Consider the following 16,931-nt stretch of genomic DNA (forward strand, 5'->3'; position numbering starts at 1 on the left):
ATTATTTCACACAAGCGTAGTACAGCCTGTTTGTTTGAGTTGAATAGGAGTATATGGATCCAAAATATGGGGCTACTAGGAGACATGGAGTTCATTTGACCAGGTAGGAAGATAGCTGCTACAGTACTGATACTTCATATGTTTGGGCTCTGGGACTATTTCCAGGTGACTTACAGAAATATTGGAAGCAATACTGAAGAATATGAATTAAAAGCAAAATTTGGACTTATAAAACCCAGTGGCTGCAGTGGGGAGTAGAGTCTAAGACTTATGCTCACCTGAGAAAGGGACAAAAACATTTCAGGTGACCTGTGGCACACATCTATGATTGGAGAAGCTAAGAAGTTCACAGCACATATATAGCAGCAACTTTCCATTCCTGGGCTGGCTGTATATCAGTCACAGCTATAAGTTAGAGCAGTTTGAAGACTGGTCTAAATTATGCCAGCTGCCAGCAAGCTCAGCCAAGGATTTCCAGGGCAAAAGGAAACACTGTTCACATGTCTTTCCTGACCTTACTTCCATATTAGACATCGTGGAGGCTGAAGAAAGCACAGTGAACTGCTTCTGACACCAAAGTCCCTCTTAAAGTAGAGGCAGTTTCTTGCTTTGTGATAGATAATGGCTGCTATGCAACAATAAGAACAAGAATGGAGAAAATTCTGACTTTGCGTACTGTCCAAACTAATGAATACAGGGTTGGAATTTTACATCTCAAAAAGTGTGAAATTAGTTGCTGGCACAGAATGGAAAGGATGAGATTGCATCCTAGCAAGCAACTCATTTGAAATCATGCACAGATTTTTATTTCACACACAGATGACTTCCTCAAAAATGTCCAACCTTCCGTTCTCCTCTGTTAACAATATTGAATGTGACTATGATCTCTTTCAGAAACACTGGTTTTGGTGATCATTTTTTAACACTTCTAATATATTTCTGCAGAATTCCAGCTCCTGCTCTAGTTTCCAGGACCAGAAAATCACTGGCATGTTTGACCTCTCAGCCGAATACCGTCAGCAGCACTTCCTGACTGGCTTACTTTTCACTGAATTGGCAGCAGCACTGGATGCAGACAGTGAGGGGTGCGTATCCTAATTTGCAGATTTTAGAATGGGATCAGGTCACACTTACTCTTGGCAAGGCCATAGTTTGACTCCAGGACAGTCTTGTTTCCCCTACTCTTTTCAGCAAGTTCTCTGTAACACAACAGTGACTCAGTCATGGTTTTATCTGCAGTATACTCCTCCAATGAATAAAAATATGTATTTGTGGTGCTAGTGTTGGCTGAATAAACAAATAAACAATACAAAACTTCAGTTGCTTTTCCCTCTAAAACACCTCTGTCTTTGTCTTGAACTGAAGTGTTTAGCTAAACTTTGGCCAGAGTTTAATGCTTTCCCTTAAGCATCTTTCTTTAGCACAATGAATTTTTATGGGAAGTTTGAAAGTCTTGGGTGCTCTTTGATTGTGGTAAAGTGGCTGTGAGAGTTAAGATACCTATCGTTTGCAGGAAACATGAATCTCTGCTCAGAATGAAAGAGATTATCCAGTGCACATTGGTGTTTATTATTTGTTTCTTTCACCTCCTTTCTGTTTATTAAGTCTTTGATTTATAAGTGATTTGTGCATGATCTATGGATGGTTTCTGTGTTAACAGGATTAGCAAGGTGCAAAGAAAAGCTGTCAATGCTATCCTTAGCCTGCTGAGTTCCCATGACCTAGACCCACGTTGCTCCAAAAAGGAGGTGAAGATTAAAATTGCAGCTCTTTATCTCCCTTTGGTTGGTATCATTTTGGATTCACTACCACAACTCCATGATTTTACAAGTAAGACCTTTTTGCCTTTTAATTTTTTGGCTTCCAAGAGGGAGTTGTCTAAATAATTTATCAAACATAAGAGATCAGTCTAGTAAGGTTGAATATTTCTTTACTTAGAAGTAAACTGGATTTTTACAGACAGGAAAAACTTCATTGTCCTCACTTCATGAGGACATAGACCAGAGATATATCTGTAAGTATTCCTGCATATCTCTTGGTATAAGTTTTATGACCTTCCAAATAAAGCCTGCAAGGTCAGCAAGAAAAATTTAGCTCTATATACACGTAACTGCTTAACAGTAGTAAAAATACTGGTAGTGATACTGACATCATGTTACACCACAATTATAGAAATTGAATTCTCTTTTTCTATTTTTTTTTACTGCTATTACCATGATACCAAAATTAATTAATGAAAGGCATAAGCTTTGAAGAATATATCTTTGTCACTGGTTCTGAAAATATTTTGCATTCAAATGTCTTAACAAAAAACTTAATAATATGAAAATGGTATTTATCACTTTGAATTGGGTGAAGTGAAAACATTTACTATACATTGGCTAATTAGATCTCACACCATTCTTTTAATCCAAGTATTATCCTTATACCACAGATGAAAAGAGTTATTATGAAGAATCCCAGGTGTACCAATATGACTAGGTTTCAGAGTGTTTTCCTTTGAGAATCCGTCACAAGAGTCTGTGATCCCATTCTGAATATATAGGGTCCAGCTGATCACTTACTTCTCTGAAAAACAGTTTGCAAAACACAGAAGGGATACTCAGAAACAGACCAGATTGTTACAAACCTTAGGTATAAATAACTTCATTTGCTGAAATCTCTGGGAATAGAAGGAGTTAGGTGCCTGAAATAAAACTTGAAGTCAGCAGGCAATACTGGATCTGGAAGCTCTTAGCAGACTTACATCTTTGTTTAATATTACCATGTCTAGTTTCTGTGCTTATCCTCTTGATTGAAATTAACTAGAACTGGATGGTTCCAAGTCTTACAAAGCACTGGCTTGGCTTTGAACTTCAGAGATAATTTCATGTTTGCCAACACCTTTTATGTATTTTATGTATTTGAATAATTTGGCAGTCTTTACAGATAGCTGCAATTTCTCTTGCTAATGCTGTGCCTCTTTCACTTCTTGGTACATCAGCCAGACACTCACAGGGATGGAGGTGCCAGTTGTTTCGCTAGGTTACAGACCAGTGGAAAAGTGTGACAAATGAGCAGAAACAACTGGATTGTTCCTGAAGTTCCAATGGGGTATTTCAAATTTAGTTTCAGATATCCGCAGTGGAAAGGGTCGCACGGGAACCCCAGAAGAAGAAGATTCTTCAGGTGCAATCAATCAAAACGTGGCCCTTGCCATTGCAGGGAGTCAATTCAGCATCAGGAATTCTGTAATACCTCTGATGTCACTGGTATGTTCGCTGCTCTGCCAATCTCCTTTCTTCTGTCTGGTTTCATCTTCCGTTTTTTCTCCTTTTATCCTTTCTTGCCACAAATAGTTACAGTCATGAGAAACTGCATTTTTGTCTCCTGCAGCCCTTATGGATCCCTCATAGTCCTTCTGTCATCTTCTCCTATTCTCTTCTAGTTATTTAATTGGTATTTTACCATACATTTTTCACTTTTTTTCTCCCACATACCTATTTCCATTTCCATACCATTTCCAGATCAGCAAATGTCACTATGGCAGCCCCACAGTTCCAATCTCACCTGAATCCATGAATCTAGTATTCAGATGCTTGTTTTTCTCAATATATGGTCTTTCCTCATATGTTCTGGTTTTTTATCTACTATGCAGTTTGGCTGACACAACTGCATGGCAATAAGGAAGCAAATGGTTACAGAATCTTTTTTTACATTTTTATAAGGAAATTATTATACAAGCATGTATAAACTGGTAGCAAACCAGTAGCTAGCAGCAAACTAGTGCTGCAAACTGGTGCTTCTCTCAGTCTTTCACTTGCATTCAACTGGTCCTTTCACTAACTACACATACAGTGAAAATTACAATAACTATCACCTGAAAGAGGTCAAATTTACTGATGACCAGTCCTGAGATTCGATTCCAATAAAATTTAAATAAGATTAGTTCACCCAAATGACCTTCATCTCCTTTTTCTTCTTTCAGTTGACATTTACTTTATGTGTTCCTAGCCCTACAGACAGAGTGCCACATTAGGTCCTGATACTACTCGCAACCTTTTGATCTGTTTCCTCTGGATCATGAAAAATGCTGATCAGAGCCTAATACAGAAATGGATTGCAGACCTTCCATCCATGCAGCTGAACAGGATTTTAGACCTCCTCTTCATTTGTGTTTCATGCTTTGAGTATAAGGTAAGTGAAACCAGACATGTTGTCCTGCTTTGGATCAATTTTTTTTCCTTAAATTCCAGCTGTCCAGGGGAAATTTCTTATTGACAATGGTTAAATTAACACTTATCTAATCTAGACAAACTAGTTCAGATAAAATAGCTGACAATAGCCTTCAAGCGAAATGCTGCCAAAACTTTTGAGGAAGTGCTATGAAGGTGTCCTATGTAATTTAATTATTTTATTTTACCTGGGTATTTAAGGGCTATTTTGGTGGGAGTTATACCAACAGCTCCTGTAAGTACTAGACAGGACACAAAGGATGACTCTTTAATTAAGAGCCAGGACTTGATGGCAGCACTCTTCTCTCTGAGAGGGTCTATCTGAAATGGACCAAATAACCTTTTCTCTGAACTTTAATTTCTTTCTCTGTAGTACTGAACTACATCTTTGTTTCTAATTGCAGTAGATATTGTACCTCTTTCCTCATCTGCAACATTTATTAGACTTTATGTGTTAATCTATCATATTCATTGCTTTCTGCCCCCTCTACACATCTCTGCTGTTGTATTTAATTCTGGAGATGTAGCTTGGTCTCATGAACAAAAATTGAGGCATTAGTGTTGACTGCTTTAACTTTACTTTCAGGGCAAGCAAAGCTCCGATAAAGTTAGCACCCAAGCACTCCAGAAGTCACGAGATGTGAAAGCTCGATTAGAAGAGGCTTTACTGAGAGGAGAAGGAGCTAGAGGAGAAATGATGAAGCGCTGCAGAATACCGGCTGGTACTTCATACTCTTGTATCCCCATGCCTTTTGAGAGGAACTTAACTGGCTGTAGACAAAAATGAGTTTGTTGTGTTTGTGCGCACTATGCATTTTCATCCTTATCAATTTCACCCCATTTTCACCTACAGTCCACCCACAGTTCCTTTTCAGACAATTATTGGTTTTGCATAGATGAAAATATTCTTTTGGTGAGCTATCAGGCTTCACGTGTCCCCTTTTGTTTTAATCTCTCTGACATATGTTGCCCTCTTAGGGAATGACAGATCAGCAGGGGTAAATGAAAATTTGCGCTGGAGAAAGGAGCAGACGCAGTGGCGACAGGCAAATGAGAGACAAGATAAGTGAGTAATTTAATTAATGCATATTGTTTTTGTTAGAACCAAGCTGCTTGGGGTTTTTATGTTTTGCTCTTGCTCCTAGGATGTTTTATTACAAGACGAGTAGTTTCAATCCTTTGCCTCTTTTGTCAAAGAGAAAGAAAAAGAAAATGTTTATGTAGCAGAAATATCCATCTGTTTCTATGACACAACAAAGGGGTCACAAATACTAGAAGAAGAATTTTAAATAGCTATCTACACATTTTTTCCTTTTTATTTACAGTGTGGCAAACATTAGTTAGTGATAGAGTCATATCAAATAGATCACAGAAGCTTGCTAGATTTATTTTGGCTCCTCAGTGTATACTGTGCTATGGAATATATTTTGTCAAGCTAAGCTAGCTTTGACATGCTATGTTGAAATAGAGAACCTCTGTTAGCAGGAGACAGGGAAGATAATGCTTTGAGATTGTAGCAGCTGTTATAAGATATGTGTCATGCCAGAAAAGATCCAGTTAGCATGGTTCGTGTACAAAGCTCAGTGATTGCTGGAAATGGTCCCAATACCTGTGAAGTTCACTAAATTTGTTCAGTTCTTACTATAGCACTTAAGTTTTGGCAGTCCATTCTGGTTTTTGTTGCTTTCAGTTATTGTCGTTAATAACCATGTAACTTCCCTGATTTCCTTTCTCAGCCCTCCTCAGAATTACCTGTTTGTACACTAAAGGATAACTCTTTGCTTCTCTGGTTTTATTTTTGGGTAGACGAATGTAGCAAAGTACCTACATATTTTGAAGCACTCAGAAGTGTGATTGTGTCTTAGTTTGGTGAACAGGTGTTTGCTAAGAAAGGCAGAAGCTTCTTTTTGAAATGGAGAATGTAAACTCCTTTTCTCTAAATTACTATAATTTTGAAATTAAGGGACTCTCAGGCAAAGATATGGGAATTAGGAATAACAGTCATTTTCTAGGGAAATTAAAATAGAAATACAGTACTACAAAGAAACAAACTCCCAACACTGACAAAGTCAGAGTACAACCTGACACCCTGTCAGGCAGGGTGTTGGTTGCAGTCCCATTAAATGGTGACTGCAGTCTTCTTACAGTGACAGATGTGGTTTAGTTGAAGCAGTGGTTTTGTCAAAGGGTGCAGTTTTTCTCCGAAGGTCCAGTGATGATGTGGAGAAGTTCGGTTTTCCTCTGAAATCCAGTGGAAAAAGGGTTCACTTAGTATCCCAAAATCTTCATTTTTACCTTGGTAAGAAAGGCTTGGCTCTTCCCCATGGCTGGTGTATCTCCCAATGGGATGAAGTAATTTTATCAGTCACACAGTGGGACTCAGTGGGCCATTAGCAGAAGATAACTCCCTGGAGGAAGGATGGGGGATGCAAAGATAAAGAGCAATACCCCACTTGGTTTCAATGGATGGTCCATTAGCAGAATATCTCCCATGAAGATAAGGATCACTTAACAGATGGTGATAGAATAGATATTTTTGATCACATTCGGTATTGCAACCTAAGGCAGATTGTAAGGCTGCTGCTCCAACCACAGAAATGCACCTTCGGAACTTTGGCCAAAGTCACAGGATCTTTATTTTCAAGCTCTAGAGACCAGCCTCTAGCCAGGCAATAGCAACTTTTTGAGCAATTTAGGGAAAAGAAAAATGCCTGTTTGCATTTCTGGCATAGAAGGGAGGTGTGAAAATGCAGCTGCTCCTACGCTTATTCAGCTGCAGAGGAACAGTGTTCCAGAACCTGTCCTTAAGTCCATGTCCTTAAGCTAAGAATGTATCATGTGTTGCCTTACCACTATCTCCTGTCTTTTATCAATATTTCAGTTCTCTCTGAAATGGCCTGGGACACTGCTATATGGACCTGCTGCCTTTTGCTGTCAACAGACTCAGGAATCACCATTTTAAATTTCCTACATTAAACAATGCTTCTATGGCGCTGGGGCAATTTCCACTTGGGTCTAGTCTACTATTTTTACTTTTTTTTTAAATGGAATTGTCAGATCAGTTATCCGTTATTACATTTTGGAGTTTTGTGTCCTGCTACAGGAAATGCATTCAGAAATTACAGCATGTTTACTGAACAACTAAACATTAAGTAGTCATTTTGCAGATGACTATTAAGGAAGAAAAGCATCTATCCAAGCTATCTAGAGGCCTAATTTTCAAAAGTCTCTTTTGTGACTGTTCTTCTATGGTAGCAGCTTTCCTAATTTCACTCCATAATTTTTAAGAAACACTTCTGAACACTATTGTCATGGTTTGATCTTATGGGATCATTCAGAATAGTATGCATTTGTATTGGACATTATTTAAACAGCAGGTTGTCTAACTCTTGGGATACCTTCTGCTTACTTTAATTAGAGCTCCTTTTTGCAGGACGAAAGCTGAGCTAGACCAAGAAGCTCTCATCAGCGGAAACCTGGCAACTGAAGCTAACTTGATCATTCTTGATATGCAAGAGAACATCATTCAGGTCAGAAGTAGTAGATGTGGCTTAGTACCAATCCCTGCTCCTCAGAAGTCACTGGAAGCAAGATTACTTTTTCCTTTTATTTCTTGGACAGTGCAAAACATGTTGAGACTTTCTGTAAACTTGTATAGTCTTGAATAGAAAAAAAAATCATAGATAGGGAGGAGAAAACTTCATGCTTGAAAACCTGTTAGTAGAAAAGCATTTATCTGCTAGAATTCTGTTTTATTGGACATTATTTTCACATGACATGACTCATAGCACCTACTCTCTCCATTGTTTTGGTTGTGGATTTGATCAGAACATAGCAGTGTGTCTATATTTAGCCTAGGTGCTCAGGATATCAAGGGAAAGGATGGTGTTTGCCCACCACAGGATCAGTTCCTAACCCAAAATATACATGAAGGATTGGAGAGAACAGAAGCAGAGCTTCAAATATCCCCGCAGAAGCTAATTGAGCTTAAAAATGCAGTGGAGAGTCCTTGGAACTTGGAAAATGTTTGAGACATTTCTCTTCCTGGTCACTACAAAAGTGCTTTGAATTTTTCTGAAGCAGGTGTTAAAAATGAAGAAACTGCAAATTTTAAACTCCTGGATGTCTCATGGGCCAGGGAGCAGAGCTTCAATTCCTGTGTGCCAGTTCATTGCTGAATTACCTCAGACAGGTTTTTTTTTTTCCTCTTTCCCATGTAGGCGAGCTTTGCAGCAGAATGCAGAGATAATCTGTTGGGAGGAGTTTTGAAGGTCCTGGTAAATTCTCTTGGCTATGATCAGAGCACCACTTACCTGACTCATTGTTTTGCCACTCTCAGAGCACTCATTGCCAAGGTATGCTCTAGATAAACTTTTGTTTTCATTCTTCCAGTCAAATTAATAGAACAGCATTTCTAGAGCAGAGCTGTCTGCATTCACTTACCACTATTATTTGGCATTTATTAAATATATTTTGCATATATTAATACAAATTACTATCTATAGGGTTGTTACAGGATTTCTGCATCTGTTGTAAGGTTATTTCATTAACCACACAAGATGGAATAATTAAATCTGGATACTCTTGTGGGTTTCGCAGTCTACTTTTAAATATATATAAGATTTACTAATAAAAAGGTAAGCAATTCCACATACTTTATTTCAAATACATTCTGATTTTAATTAGGAATCTTAATGTCAAGGACTGCACAAGAATTCCATAAAGTCAAATTTAAATTAATGTATTAGCAAGACTAGTTTCCAGTCAGATAAGCAGCAGAGAAATCAAAACTCATGAGACATTAAGAGGATCATTCTAGGTTTCTATTTCTAAGATGGGTTTCAAAATTCTAAGTAGATTCTAAAACATTGACAGTTTTCATCTTTGTTCTTCCTGGAAAAAAAATCCTCATCTCTCTTCCACTTTTGTATCACCAATTAAAAAAACTCCAGGTCAGAAAAAACAACAACAACAAAGGGAAAAAAACCGTAACAAAGCAAAAAACCCCACAAACTTCAAAACATATATGAAGAGAGAAATAGACCCAAAGTATTTTTTTTTTTATAATAGCGGTCATACTGGGTTGGGTGCTTCATAAGAACTCTAAAATCTTTTTAAAATTCATTCTCCTACAAAGAAAAACAGCTCCAATAAGGAAGAATTCATGAAATGTTTGTTTTGCCTAAACTATTGTAAAATACAAATAAGAAACAGGATCCTCCTGTCCAATTAATACCTGTCTGCTCTTAAATGCAGATTGGCTGACAAAGTCTAATTACAGAGTAGATATCTGAATAGTTATGAAACTAATAATTATGTTTTCATTTTACTTTATCTTTAAAAGCTAACTTCCAATTACAGTAATGAATTTTGTGAAGCAATTGTTATTCTCATTGAAATAGATCTTGTACTTAAGCTGACTCGGTTCTGTATTTCATGAAGCAATCATTCCAATTATTTCTATTACACTGTAGGCATATAGATGTTATTTTACAAATAACATAAAACCCTGTGCCAGCAGGCTTGTAATATAAATTAGACACAAAACAGTGAGATAATGGACCGAAGAAAGGCTGAGAACTGGGAAATGGGTCTGCAAATTGGAAACAATGTCTTCTGTTTACTCACCCACCTTTATCCGTCCTGTGTATATACATATGGTGCCGGTGATCTGTGCTGTCTCTGCTGAGAGTTTGTTTGGACAGACATCCTACCCACTGAGTTTATTACCTACTATGTGCATTGGGAAGGCACTGTAAAGGAGGGTCTGGCATGAAAGCTTGGCAGTGGAGGTTTTGTGACACACCATAGGAAGAAGAACATGTTGGAGGTCTGGGGAAGGGAAATACTTGCATGCTTCATCAATCATTAAGTATTCTGAAAACAGCAAATCTCTATGGTTCTAAGAATTTTGCAATATTTGATGTTTTCAAAAACTCCTGAAGCCACCATACTCTGAGTTTATTCTATCTCTTTTTTTCAAAACACACGGGCTATTTTCAAACCCTTCTTTCCTGTAGAAAATCTTAAATATGGAATCTACAGCATTACAGGAATCAAAAGTCTGACTAAAAAGAAGTAGTTATATAGCTTGTAGTTTTTTAAAACTTTAAACTTTTTCTGAACCCTGTGACTTTTGTGCACTACAATAATGATGTTTTATGAGAGTAATAAATGTTTTCTTCTCTTTCCCTTAGTTTGGAGATTTGCTGTTTGAAGAGGAGGTTGAACAGTGTGCTGACCTGTGTCAAAGAGTTCTCCATCACTGCAGCAGCAGCATAGATATTACACGGACTCAAGCCTGCGCCACTCTTTATCTCCTCATGAGATACAGCTTCAGCTCTACCAGTGTAAGATTTTGAGGGCAGCCACCTTTTTTATGATCAGTTGAAACAAAGACTGAAGTTGCAACAGCAAGTGAAATGCATCTGCAATCACTGGTCTGCTGTTTCACACATTTGAGCCAAGAGAAGTGCTAAAAGGGGGAAAGTAGCTTTAATTATTTAATTATTGTTCACTGCTTTGATTCAGGAAACGTGACTTGTACTGCAGTATCTGTAAATGCAGCTTCAAACAGAGCAGCATTAGGCCTGTGACAACAAAGAATGTATAAGCAGCACTCTTCACGTTGTCTTTTTTCTTTCATTCCTGTGTCAGAACTATTCAGTCTAGTTCTATTCTAATGCAATTGCAACCTCAGTAGAACTCCTGTATAGTTGTATTAATGAGAATTCTTCACCAGCTTCTTGGTCTTAGCACTAGGCTCTGATTTTTACCACACAGAGCAAAATACATACATTATCCATGTAGATTAATAAAGTTCTAGCACAAAAGGATATGCATTAGCATTTTGGATAGCATCTGATCTTGCGCAGAATTGCCTCCGCTAGTTATTACTTTAAAAGCCTTGGATATGTAAAAAGTGTAAGTTCTGCAGAAGGAAAATGTACTGCAGACACACAATGATAATCAGGGGTGTAGTGCATCACCAACTGAATCTCCTAGAGGCCTTTCCCTTCCCAAATTTGTCTCTAGAATGTTTTTCCAGTCATTCTTCCTCATCTATTCCTGTGTGTGGCCTGATCCACACACCCGTTGGCCTGTGCAGAGGGGGAAAGGGGTGCTTCTGGCTTTCTCCTGTCTCAAGCAAGCATGCATATTTCCAAGAACGTTCTATCCCCAAAGTACAGACATGTCGGAATTAGGGATCTTTGGATTAAGTGGGCAAAACATGATGAGGTTTGCTGTACCAGAAGTCAGTTATGTGAACAGTGAGTCTACTACACTCAGTCTGGGCAGGATAAAGTGGGTTTGCTTCATAGAGGAGATAGATATGTGAACTGCAGTGCAGCCATCATTCTTTCATGGTTTTGTTTTTTCTTCTGGAAGAATTTTTCAAGAGTGAAGATGCAGGTGACCATGTCGCTAGCTTCTCTTGTTGGAAAATCACCTGAGTTTAATGAGGAATTCCTTCGACGATCCTTGCGAACCATCCTGGCCTATGCAGAGGAAGACACAGATATGCAGGCAACGCCATTTCCCATTCAGGTTAAATCTTTTATGGTATCTGTGGCTTTTATTAGGACCTTTCACATAAGACTGTGCTTGAAGCAAGTCCTAGATCTTGGTCTTCCAAAGCAATGAACATAAGGATGAAGAGGTTATTGCAGGAGTTTATGTCTAGCACAAAAGTAAGTGAAGAAGAAGTGCATATTATTTCATAAAATAAACTCTTAAGAATTTCCTCTGAAATCACATTACAGAAGAATCATGGTTTTGAGTACAGTTTGCTCCTAGACCCCAAGTTTCCCAAGATGGAATTTGATTCGTTGTGTTTTCAGACAAGTCCCATCCAGGACACTTCTCTCTTTTTACCAACTTGTAAGGTGTCAGCAGCAATAATGAAAAACATTTCACACACCTGTCAAATGCTTTGTTAAAGTTCTTAGAGTAACTCAGGGTGTGCTGAAGACTTACAAGAACATCTGGTTTCAAATCAAAGATCAACTAAAGCTGAACTCCATTAGCACATATGATTTTGTTTCATTCAGAAATGAATAGATCAAAGGATTTCAGCTCCTTTGGATTAATTAATATGTGTATGTGTAAGATTTGCTGTGTCAGCAGTCTTTGCTGCATTACATAGAGCTGAAGAAAACATCCTGATATTTCCTTGGGTAAAAGAGGCTTAAAGAGAGTAACATCATCTCATGCAGATGCAGTTGTTTTTCCAGAAGGAAAAAATAAACACCTGAGAATTGCACATTGATCTTTGCCTTGGTTCAGGTGGAGGAGCTACTCTGTAATCTGAACAGCATCCTATCAGATACGGTGAAAATGAGGGAATTTCAGGAAGATCCAGAGATGCTGATGGACCTCATGTACAGGTGAATCCATTTAGAATTGCTACTGAGAAAATTCTGCAGTGAGGTGAACTGAACGATGCATGTTAGGGACAAGCTGTGACAAACTATCTGTTCCTATTTTTGCACATTCCCTCTTTAGCAGAGTTGGTCTGTCACAGGGGTCCCAGGCTGCCGTTGTGAACCCATTGCAGTGCAGCCTGTGGCAGGTGGACATGGATTTGGGCAAGGATAAGAGTAAGGAACATTGAAGAGTCTTGGGTGCAGCAGTTTTACTTTCCTCCTAGCCCCTCTGTCTTTGCTTGGCACTGCTTAACCATTTATTTTGCTTTCTGTTTAGTGAATCATATAGAATGAGGACAGAAATGTCTTCTTCCTTTCAACCCAGGGGAAGAATTACAAAGGTATTTTTGTTATTTGAAAAGTGGTCATTCATACTTGTTTTTTGGCCTGTGTTTTCAGAATTGCCAAAGGATACCAGACATCACCAGACTTGAGGCTGACTTGGCTGCAGAACATGGCAGAGAAGCACACAAAGAGGAAGTGCTACACAGAAGCAGCCATGTGCCTAGTCCATGCTGCAGCACTCGTGGCAGAGTACCTGAGCATGCTTGAGGATCGGAGCTATCTCCCTGTGGGCAGCGTCAGTTTCCAGGTGAAAGGCTTTGACGGCGTGAGGCAGTGCTGGTGTGTGTCTGTTCTTGTGCTAAGCAAAACAGAGGTGCATGTATGAGCCAAAGGTTATATGGCAATCTCCAGCTTCTATTTCCAACAGTTTGATACCGCAGTCTCTTACTTGCTAAGTAGAACCCCTCCATTATCACATGCTTTTTCTAGGGCTGTTACTTACCAACTGTGACAGATGCATCTTTCAAACTTCCATCTCATAATCTAGGTAATTGGAGTTGCTCAGTTCTTCCAGGCATGTTCTCCAGTCCTTTGCCCACAAGTTACTAACCAAACTCTTTTGATTGATGAATAACACAATCACTGCAGTCAATCCAGTATATCCAAGTCGAGTAAAAATGCCCCATAAGTTCTTTCAGCATGAGCCGTAGGTCTCACACTATCTCTCTGAAGACTCCACTTGTCCTTTTGGCATTGTTGAGCTCTTTACTCAGTAATAAATTGATCTTTTCCAGACATTTTTCTTGGATTTCATTTTTCACCTTACTTTTCTACATCACATAGATGAAAGCAAAAGTCTTTGTGGTTAAAATTAGATATTTTTCAATGCAGATATATATACACTTGTTTATCAGATTATGCAGTTTTGGATACCCTTACATGAACTGAATTAATATAAAAATTCCATTTATTTAGTGCTTCTTTTCTCCACATTATTAAAAAAAAGCCAAACCCTTAATTTATTGCCATGTGTTGATAATTTCTCTTTTATCATTATTCCCTGAAGCCACTGAATTGTTGGCTGCTATGATTAAAGTAAATTATAAATAATTTCAACTAATTAGTGGAAATATATTGTAGGATCACCTTAGATGCTATATAGACATCTACTGTTTAGACATTATTGCCTTTATTAGATTGTAATTCCTTCTTTTAGAAAGTATCAGGCTTGTGTAGTCTGATGTTGATTCAGGCTAAGTACAATACCTTTAAGGTTTTCTTTGGTATGATTTTCTATCAGTATTTCCACCATTCTGTCCTGGTGCAGTTTGATAAACCTATTACCATCTGCTCATTTTGTACACTTTAAAGAAATAGATGATCCCCGAAGCATATTGCATCTTCTGGAACTTCCCCAGTTTTCTAAAACATTTGGCAGCTCAGGATTCATTGCTTGAATATGCTTTTGCTTAGCTATTTTGGATCTATTGTGGAGCACATTTTATTGTCAAAGCGAGTTTGAAATAACTAACATTAATACTTGGTATAGTCATCATCCCTTGATATAACCATGCCATCTGGGTATGGTTGTATCCTTTCAAAACAGTGAATGTGAACATGATCGAGCCACTTGGCATTTTGGATTGAATTTAGTTTATTGGGCATCAGTATTTGCAATTCCACCTTAGCAATTTGGTGATGGACAAGTGTTTATTCTTGATTTTCTTTGATATCAAGATAGTTGTATACACTCTTTAATGGTTAAACTTCTGGCCATGGATTTATACTTCTGCTGTTTTGCATCCCTTATCAGTTTGGTATACCTTCAAATTGATAACTTACATGCATTACTTCTATTCACTTCTTTTCTCTCTACTTGTTGGATACTATCATTTGGATATAAGTGAAATCTGCGTTCCCTCCCCAATGTCATCCTGCTCCCAGGCCGCCTTGAGTGCTTGTAAGGTCACACACTTGACCCTAATGCAATTCCTCCCTCCATTGCTCCTAGATTATTGCTGTAAGTGGGTATGTTTTCATTTATGTTAGAGAATTCAAGTCTATTGTACAAGGCACAAGGCAAGCAAAAACATAGGAGTTTAAAAGCAGCAAATCAATTTCTTTCATCAAAATGCTTGTGTGAATACATGTTTATTAAAGAAACAGTTTCCTCACAGGAGAGAGGTAATAAAATGCCCTAATGATGAGAACACAATTACACAACCCTTTATCTGACAGCACAATTTTGAATTTCAGTTTACTCAGTAACAATAATTAACTATAATAACCTTTGCATTTTTACATAGGCTTTCAAGAAAAAGTTTCTCATTCTTTACAAACAGGTTTATGTTTTGTAGCAGCTGTGAAGATCTTATTCAGATGACCTTGTTAAAAGAGGGAAACACTATGCAGACTGGCTTGGCTTTATCTGTAGTTACAGGTCTTACTAACTCTTTCTGTGATAATTTCTTCATTTGGCTCAGATATGAGATCAATTAATATTGGTGATATGCATTTAGTTGTGGAATTGAGGGTGATAATAATGTGAATAAAAATATTATTATGGATGAGTGGAAGTATTATCTCCTTTTTACAGATGAGTAAAATGAATCAGCAAAGGATCAAATCAGTTCTGATTTTGATCTTCTGCAGTGAGTGTTAGCATCCAGAAAACCAACTGTCAGTAGAGTAATACTTTACCTTATATTGCACCAGACAAAACCAGACAAAATGCTTCCCTCTATGCAATCAAAACTACCCCTCAAAATCAGAGTGGGGTCACTTTCAGTGGAATGCCATTTGAGCTCAGTTCATGTTTACACTTAAGTCCTTTTCACAAGCAGTAAAGCAGAATTAGTGAGAATATGCATTGCATAGGGACTGACTTTAAAGCCACTTTGTATTAACACACACAAGTACAGTAATTTCATGATTACAAGCCGCATCTGATTATGAGCCGCAGGTCCTGGTGTTGGCAACATTTGTCTTTGTCCATATATAAGCCGCACCGGATTATTAGCCACACTTTCATTCTCAGCGAGGATCCGCGTGTAATTTCACAAAGTTGCCAATTAGTAATAGAATTGCAGGATCACAGGGTTTACTGGCTCAGCCCTGCTCGGGGCGGCCGCCAGAGAGTGGCCCCGGCCCTGCTTGCCACTGCCACTGGGAAACAGGGGAGTGGTGTGCCTGGCCACTGCCGCTGGGAAGAGGGAGAGCAGCGTGCCCACCGGTGCTACTGGAAAGAGGGAGAGGAGCGTGCCCAGCCACTGCCGCTGCCACACCTCCCGGGGCTGGGTAGCCCTGCCGTGATCCCCAGGGCTGGGCGGGCTGTGGCTAACCTTGGGGCTGCTGCTGGCTCGGACTTCCAGGTTGGGAAATTTCCAAAATTTGTTCATATATTGGCTGCTCCTGAATGTAAACCGCACTTCAGGTTTGGGAGCAAAATTTTAGTCAAAATGATGCGGCTTATAATCGTAAAACTATTGTACTTTGTGTGTGTGTCTACTGACTGAGGTACACGGCTCAGCAGCAGCCTAATTTGCCTGGACTGGCCTTGATGATAAGGGCTGGGGATCCCAGGGGGTTTTGAGTTTACAGAAGTATTTCTTTTCCTTAATGAAAACTAGGTTTGTGAAATCCAATATAATTGCTGATAAAATACATGGTGATTTATGTATTGCTTTTATTATACAAGGGATATGTAAAATGCTTCCATGTGAAAGGTGAATCAAGGCTAAAATTGGGTGAGGCATGTCCACTTTGCAAAAGATCATGCAAGTCCCAGCAGTATGTCACACAAGCTCTCTCCTCCTAGAGTGCATGGGCTGTAAAACATGGAAATACATTCCTGACACTAGTTATTAGAGGCTTAAAGGTGGAGAAGGGATAATTGGTGTCCATTAATTTCTCATTACTTTTGTATGTAAATCACTTCTCTAGATTCTCTTCTCTTTGCTACAAAAGGAAAATAAAATAAAAAATAATAATTTTAAAAACCTATTAA

The 16,931-nt window shown here is 38.5% G+C and overlaps 1 protein-coding gene across 1 annotated transcript in view; it reads left to right on the top strand.

The window, feature by feature from the left end:
• DOCK8 (dedicator of cytokinesis 8) overlaps positions 1-16,931 on the top strand; it is an 89,786-nt gene that overhangs the window by 61,394 nt on the left and 11,461 nt on the right. The window contains exons 28-39 of the mRNA XM_033086119.1: positions 946-1,085; positions 1,661-1,830; positions 3,109-3,251; positions 3,994-4,176; positions 4,801-4,936; positions 5,193-5,280; positions 7,648-7,744; positions 8,435-8,569; positions 10,412-10,564; positions 11,604-11,762; positions 12,501-12,601; positions 13,040-13,232. Of these exons, the coding sequence (XP_032942010.1) occupies positions 946-1,085; positions 1,661-1,830; positions 3,109-3,251; positions 3,994-4,176; positions 4,801-4,936; positions 5,193-5,280; positions 7,648-7,744; positions 8,435-8,569; positions 10,412-10,564; positions 11,604-11,762; positions 12,501-12,601; positions 13,040-13,232 (1,698 nt within the window). The remainder of the gene's footprint in view (positions 1-945; positions 1,086-1,660; positions 1,831-3,108; positions 3,252-3,993; positions 4,177-4,800; positions 4,937-5,192; positions 5,281-7,647; positions 7,745-8,434; positions 8,570-10,411; positions 10,565-11,603; positions 11,763-12,500; positions 12,602-13,039; positions 13,233-16,931) is intronic.

This window comes from Catharus ustulatus, chromosome Z, assembly GCF_009819885.2.
Source record: "Catharus ustulatus isolate bCatUst1 chromosome Z, bCatUst1.pri.v2, whole genome shotgun sequence".
Classification (NCBI taxonomy): Eukaryota; Metazoa; Chordata; class Aves; order Passeriformes; family Turdidae; genus Catharus; species Catharus ustulatus.